Source organism: Chenopodium album, chromosome 4, assembly GCF_948465745.1.
Source record: "Chenopodium album chromosome 4, dcCheAlbu1.1, whole genome shotgun sequence".
Lineage (NCBI taxonomy): Eukaryota > Viridiplantae > Streptophyta > Magnoliopsida > Caryophyllales > Amaranthaceae > Chenopodium > Chenopodium album.
The window spans coordinates 74167996-74175965 of record NC_137837.1 but is presented as its reverse complement, the minus strand read 5'-3'; the positions used below and the strand labels follow the sequence as shown (position 1 = coordinate 74175965).

Genomic DNA, 7970 nt, shown 5'->3' with positions numbered 1-7970 from the left:
AAAAAAAAAAAAATCGAATTAGCCATCTAGTTATAAGTTTTTTTGTGTAACTTGTATATCTTGTGGGATTTTTTGTTAAATTATGACAAGTTAAAGCATATAAGTTTGAATCTTGCAAATTATTGTCATTTAATAAAAAATGACCCCTAAAATTTTAGCGGAATATTTCTTGACACACATATCAATGAAAAAATTGAATTGAGTTGTAATTTACAACTTATTCTATTACAGGTGCAATTAAAAAAAAATGACCCCTAAAATTTTAGCGGAATATTTTTTGGCACACATATGGATGAAAAAATTGAGTTGAGTTGTAATACACAAACCCATCTAGTACTTTTGGGCTGCAATTTGTAATTTTTTTTTAATGGTTGAAATTTACAAAATACAAATTTTAAATGACTGCAATTGACAAATTTACTTAATAACTTTAATAAAGTCCATACAATATTGATATTAACCATCTTCACCAACTATTCTTAATCCTACATCCCATATAGTATCTATTACGAATAAAAAATTGATTATCAGATTTAATTATTGTAACAATGTTCTATATTCTATTACAGCGATATATTTAAGATGTCAAATGTTTACCGTTGATAAAATTTATATTAGTATGCAATATTAAATTTGTAACACGTTTTGTGTGTGGCTAATCACATTACGTGTCAGCTTGTAAAATTTAAAAAGTAACTCTTGTAATAATGATCGAGTAATCTCAGTAAATTCTGTAATACTAATTGGGTAACCCCTATAACATAGACGAAATAATCCCATGTAACACGGTAACACTGACTGAGTAACCCCCATAACACTAACGAAGTAACCCCATAATAATTGGTCATATATAAAAGTTGACTCGATGTATATTGAATTTTTTCCAGCATAAAGTTTTAGGAGATTGAATTAAACGGTGTACAATAGAGTTCGTTGGGCCCTGTTCACTATTCCTTATTTTTACTGAATTGAAACTTTCTTTATTGAATTGGAATTTTCTTTACTGAATTGAAATTATTTTTGTTGAATTTAAATTATTTTCACTAAACTAAAATTATTTTTACCGATTCTCTATTTTATTTCTGTAAAGTTACTGATTTTTACTTAACTAAACTTATTTGTACCACTAAATTGAAATTATTTTACTGAACTAAAATTATTTTTGCTGAATATTTTTTGTAAGGTGAAGTGAATAGAGCCTAGTGATTTTAAGAGTGATAGTTGAATTAATTAATAAGTAATTTAAAAGTAACATACTTTGAAAAAAAAAAGTAATTTAAAAGTAATGTGTGTGCAAGAGAAATAATAATAATAATAAATAAATACGAGTAGAGTCCATAAATGAGATATATAATAAAAAAATATAAAAATATTGGTTGAAGAACGTGAAATAAATTCCACTCGAAAGAAAGAAAGTGGATGAAATTTGAATCCGTGACTTTTAGTCACATTGAATGTAATATCATGTTTATAAAGAATCTATTCAACGAACAGTGTTGGTTGAATTATATGATTAGTTTATATACTCTATCAGTAATTTAAAACATATTTCGAAAAAAAAGGTGTAAAATAACTAAGCAAGTTTTCCTTAAATTGGGCTGGGTAGATGTGAGTGTTAGAGGATCAACTCAACCAAAAACTTAAGTTGATGGTTGATGTCCATGTTATACTCTATCACATCTCCTCTCACGAGAACTCATTGGGCTTGAAGCGTGGATGCAGCATGGGCAGTTGTATACCCAGTGCGAAATATTCCACTTGAAAGTAGGGGGTAAATGAGATTTGAATCCGTGAACTTTTGTAGTTGAGTCGGTCCTCTAACAGTAAGCTCAAGATTGCTTATTTCAAGATTGAATTTAATTCTTTTTGGTGTTTTAAAGAGGCACCAGAACGTACGGGTGATTAGAATCATCTTTATTATGGGGCATGTCTCTGCAGAAGGGGACATCCAAATATATAATGTACATATGGAGGTGTTCTTGATAATGCCTTAATTAATTGCAATTATGAGAGTAAGGGACTAAGGGATCACATATGTGTAGCCTTTACTGTTTTTCTCCTAACTCCCATATTGCATATAATTAAGGCATCATCAAGAACTCCTTGATATGTACATTTAATTTATATATTTGGATGCAATGTCCCCTTCTGCAAAGACATGCCCCAAATAATAAAGATGATTCTTGCCAATAAAATATACTGCGGTGTAAAATTTCTTTAATAAATAGCCACATTAAATAAAAATATGGGCAAATTACTTAGGATAGACATCAAATAATAAATCACGATATGTGCATATAACATTTAATGGTTTGGTTGAGAATTAGGACAGTGTGTGATTGGTTTTTATCATCCATCCTTATATAGTGGCTCTTCAAACAATAACAAAATTAAAAAAAAATAAAATATTTAAATAAAATAATTAATGGTTTGGTTGGCGATAATGCTATATATATGGAAATGTTTCATCAAGCCATTTCGTAGCACTGCATTTGGAAGTTGTTTAGTAAAGAGTTAAAGACTCAAACTATTTTTCATAAAAAAAAATAAAAAAAAAATGTCATCCCAAAAATCTCGTCCTGTTGCTAACTATCACCCATGCCATTGGGGTGACCACTTTCTTAATATCACAAATCCGCACCATGACGAGGTAACTATTTTTTACACGATCAAAATTTAGTCTTGATTATTATTACGTACTCCATATTTTATCTTAAGATTTTACCAACTAAATTAGTTCGACGACATATATCTTTATTTGTATAGATGTATCTATTTACTGTTTTATTGGTCATGTTGCAATGAATGAATTAGGATGTCCAAGTTCAAAAGGAGCAAGAAGTGAAACAACATGTAGAGGAAGTGAAGAAGGAGCTGCAGGAGACTAAGAACAACCCAATTGAGTTGCTGAATTTCGTCGACGCCATTGAACGTCTTGGATTGGCATATCACTTTGAACATGAGATTGAGGATGCTTTGAAACAAGTTTATGAGAGCTATGAAGAGCAATGTGCCAAAGATGATCTCTACCATGTTTCGACTCGATTTCGTATCCTTAGGCAACATGGTTTCTTTGTTCCTTGTGGTAAGCATTTTAACGTGGTGTATTGACTTATTTGTGATGTTTTATTGTGCAATATAAATTATAATAACATTAACGAACGAAAATAATACGGAGTTAATTATTGTATTGAGTACTAAATAATTATTAATAACAAAGATCGAAGTATCAACTATCAAGTCTATTTACACCTGTAGTAGTACTTCAAACTGTAAATAATGATTAAAACTAAGAACAAGTAGTAGAAGGTTGTGAGATCAATCTCGATTAGATGCATCTTGAGGTTAAAGACTCTCTTATCTTTTACTGGCCCTCACTCCCAAGAAGCCTTATTACCTACATATTAGATATTGGTTGACCCGTGTAAGGTTCTGGTCTAATATAACTTCTTTTCTTGAAACACACACAAAAAAAAAAAAAAAAAAAAAAAAAAAGAAGCTATATTAGGATTATAATTCAATTGGAAAAAAAAAAAAAACAAAAAAGCTATATTAGGGTTATAGTTCAATTTTTAAAAATGCAATTTTGTAAGTGGTAATTGCATCATCAAGGACAAGGCTTAGAGACAAAATTAGATATAGAGTGATTGAATTATTGTTCCTGCGAAGTATTAAAATCCCGTTTAGTACACAATTGTATATTTCAATATTCATATGTGTGTATCAGCACTATGAAATAAAAGTTAACTATAATTAGCTAATGAAGCTAGTGTATAGTATTATATTAGAAAATGAAGTATCATTTTGAAATGACACACATAAATTTATTTGAGGTTTTATTTTTATATAAATAAAGCTAGTAATTATTATAATGCTGGCACAGATGTGTTTAATAAATTCAAAGATCATGAAAATGGAAGCTTCATACGGAGTACATAATTAAAGTATAGTTATTCCGATCTATATATATTTAATCTAGCTTAATTTTGAAGGTTGAAACTTTAAAATAGAAACTTATGCCTCGTTCATTACTTCATTTCAACTTATATTTATTGAATTGAAATTAATTTTACTGAACTTTAATTATTTTTACTGGACTGAAATTAATTTTACTAAACTAAAATTATTTTTACTGATTCTCTATTAGTCATATATTTCTATAAAGTTATTGATTTGTACTGAAATAAAATTAGTTTTACTTAACTAAAAATATTATTATTGAACTCAACTTATTTTTACCGAACTGAAATTATATTATTACCGAATATTTTATTTTAAGGCACTTTTAAGGTGAACTGAACAATGCCTTAAAATTGCATCAATGTCTAGTGAGAAACAATTTTTTTTTTCCTTAATAGAAAAGTTTAAATTTTAGTTTTAAAAATAATTTTTTATTTTTTTAATTATAATTTTAATTTAAATTCGACATGTGAATGGATCGCCAATATATTGATTGAAAACAATTTCATTCTGGCCATTAAAAGTCTTAGCTTCCCAAAACTATTTATTTTGTTAATTATATATAAATAATGAGAGTTATTATTAAAATGATGGCACAGATGTGTTTAATAAGTTCAAGGAGGAAAATGGAAGCTTTAAGGAATCAATCACAAAGGATGTTCCAGGATTGTTAAGCTTGTATGAGGCTGCCCATGTTCGAGTTCACGATGACAAGATACTCGATGAAGCCCTTGCATTTTCGACGACTCATCTCAATGACATGGTTAGTCAGTTAAGCTCACCTCTTGCGGATCAAGTTGCCCATGCTCTTCACCAACCTCTTCACAAGGGCATGCCGCGACTAGAGTCTAGGCATTACATCTCGGTGTATGAAATGGATCCTTCACATAACAAAACTCTCCTCAAGTTTGCAGAACTCGATTTCAATTTGCTTCAAGCCTTACACCAAAAGGAGCTTAAAGATCTTAAAAAGTACGTAATCATATGAATGCAATTTGATCTAACGATATACCAGAAATTTTCAACTTATAATACGTACAAGTATAACTTGATCATGATGTTTAATTGACATAGGTGGTGGAAAGGACTACATTTGAATGCATCATACACCCGAGACAGGTTGACAGAGGCGTATTTTTGGATACTAGGAGCTTACTATGAGCCCAAGTATTCCTTGGCAAGAAAAGTGTTTGGGAAAATTTTCAAGGCAACATCTCTATTGGACGATACTTATGATGCATATGGAACTATTGAAGAACTTGAACTTCTCACTGAAACATTTCAAAGGTTTGAAATTTTATATTTCTATCAATATATGTATAGCGTTGTTTTTGTCTATGTCAAGATAAAATTTCGTATTATAATTTAAATGATATGATAAACACTTATTTATAACTTTGACTTATTTTAAAGGTTAAATTTTACGTTTGAAATACTAATATAAAATACGGAGTATATAAATTATGTTTTATTTATTTTGATGAGTTGGTTGGAATGACTATTAAGACGGTGTAATAAATTAAAATTCAGGTCGTGGAACAAAAGTTATGTGGATGAACTGCCGGAGCACGTGAAATGGAGTTATCATGCTATGGTTGAAGCATGTGAGGAAGCCGAGGAAGATCTTGCCAAAGAAGGAAGATCATTTTGCGTAAACTATACAAGAGAACAGGTAGGTATCAATAGGATTTAATTCATTATGTCTAAAATATCTCCTACGACGATCTATATATAGCTAAATATTACATGGTTTGATATAAATATATGTAATATAAATACCTCATATATAGCTAAATAGTCCTTTCGCTCTGATTTAATTGTCATAAGCTAATGTTATTTGATGTGCCTATTAATTATAAACAAAAAAGGGATTTTATTTATTTGAGTGTTATATAGAATTTATCCAATTACATCTATGTTATTGTTTTGAGTTTAATGAAAAATTTTAACTTCATTTCTCATGTATTCTCGTTTATTTTTTTCCTACCTTTTATGCTAGGTGAAAACTTTGTGCCTAGCTTTCTTGCAAGAGGCAAAATGGTGCCATGAAAAATATGTACCCACGTATGATGAGTATATGAAAATTGCCCTAGTTACCTCACCCTATCCTCATGGCATAATTGCTTCTTTCCTTGGCATGGGAGAGATAGCGACGAAGGAGGTTTTTGAATGGGCAAGCCAAATTCCTATCCCTAAAGCCGTCAAAGCTGCATCTACAATACTTAGACTCGTGGATGACATAGGTGGCCATAAGGTACTCGCTACATATGTTACATACGACCTATGTTTAATATGGTGTCTAATGTTATTAATATTTACTATTGTATTTTATTTGCATAATAACAAAATTAAAATGTGATAGTGTGTAAAAAGGTGGGCGATGTAACAAAAAAGTAATAAAGTATGAAAAAAGTGTAAGAAGGGTGGATAAAATAAGAAAGAGGTGAGTGACATGCCAATTGTGCCAAAAAAAACGTACTTATTATGTGATTTTAATTTATGGCAGTTTGAGCAAAAAAGAAATCATGTCGCGTCAGCTGTGCAATGCTTGATGGAGAAGCATGGAATGTCCGAGGATGAAGCAAATGAGAAGCTAAGAGAAGAAGTTGAGGATGCTTGGAAAGATATTAATCAAGCAATGCTTCAACCTCATGTGATTCCAAAGCCTATACTTACTCGAATTCTCAACTTAGCTCGTTCGGCTGATGTTGTTTACAAGGATGGTACTGATGGTTACACTGAAGTTAACCAGGCTTTGAAGGATAAAACATCATCTGTTCTTGTTCATCCTATTAATATGTAGTTATCTTGTTTCGTTTTATTTTATTTTCATGCAATGTGTGTATTTGTTATTTTGTTTTTAAGGTTGCACTAATGCGTCATTGTGTTTACGTAACAATGATTGCATCTTGCATTGTCTTACGAGTATTATTTAAAAGTACCTTATTTTATGAATAAAACTTTGAATTTTCATGATAAGAATGGAATACGTCTGATGCATGTTTTTTTTTTTTTTTTTTTTTTTTTTTTTTTTTTTTTTTTTTTTTTTTCAATAATGAAATTGCGTTTGGAAAAAAAATGAGTACAATTGAGAGTGAGGGATAGCTCAAGTGGTTAGAGCTCCCCTCTCGGTCCCAGGTGATCCTGAGATCGATTCTCATCACCCGCCATTGTGACTCTCTAAACACCAAAAAAAAATGAGTACAACTAATTGAATGTCCACACTGATTATCTTAAGCGATCAAATAATATTAACATATTTCTTCCATTTTTAAAAGTTAACTTACTTAGGGTCTGTTCACTTCAGCTTAATTTCAGTTCAGCTCCAATCAGTTCAGATCAGTTCAGTTCAGCTCCAATTAGTTCAATTTATTTCAGTTCAGCTCCTAATTTTCTCCTCTCATAAAATATTCATTTCAGCACTATTCAACTCAGTACAGTTCAGTTCATTTCCAATCAAATCAGTTCAGTTTAACTCCAATTAGTTTAGTTCAGTTCAGCTTAGTTCGGTGAATGTGAACAGGCCCTTAGTGTAGACTCTTATATGCATATTTCTCTTTTCTCAAATCCCTTAGGTCTACATAAATTATTAGTATCCTATCTTTCTCTTTCTTCTTTGAAATTTTTTTTATTAAATCTCATAACAAACCCCACACACATATACGAGTTATATTTTACCAGATGTAACTAACTCAATTTGAAAGAATGGAATTGGATGAATTTGTCATTAGCATGCTTAACACATATATACAAATTACAGGTTAAACTAGTTAGTGGACCATCTCAATCAAAAGTTTACGCTGATGGTTGAGGCCCAAGAATATGTTTTATACACTATCGCTCTCCCTTACATGAAAGGCCCTTTGAGCTTGAAATGTGGATGCAACACATGCCCACCCAAACCTGGCGCGAATTAATTTCACTTTGAAGGAGAGGTGAATGAGATTCGAACCCGTGACCTCTATGTCACGTTGGCTCCGATACCATGTTAGAGGACCAACTCAACCAAA

At 30.7% G+C, this 7970-nt stretch overlaps 1 protein-coding gene across 1 annotated transcript; it reads left to right on the top strand.

Annotated features, from left to right (window-relative positions):
• Positions 1–2465: 2465 nt before the first annotated feature.
• LOC145629323 ((-)-drimenol synthase-like) lies at positions 2466–6943 on the top strand. Its single transcript, XM_081681892.1, has 7 exons — positions 2466–2650; positions 2815–3085; positions 4560–4932; positions 5035–5247; positions 5491–5632; positions 5960–6214; positions 6467–6943. Exons 1-7 carry the CDS (start codon positions 2558–2560, stop codon positions 6761–6763), a joined length of 1644 nt encoding a protein of 547 aa, XP_081538018.1. The 5' UTR covers positions 2466–2557; the 3' UTR covers positions 6764–6943.
• Positions 6944–7970: the final 1027 nt, after the last annotated feature.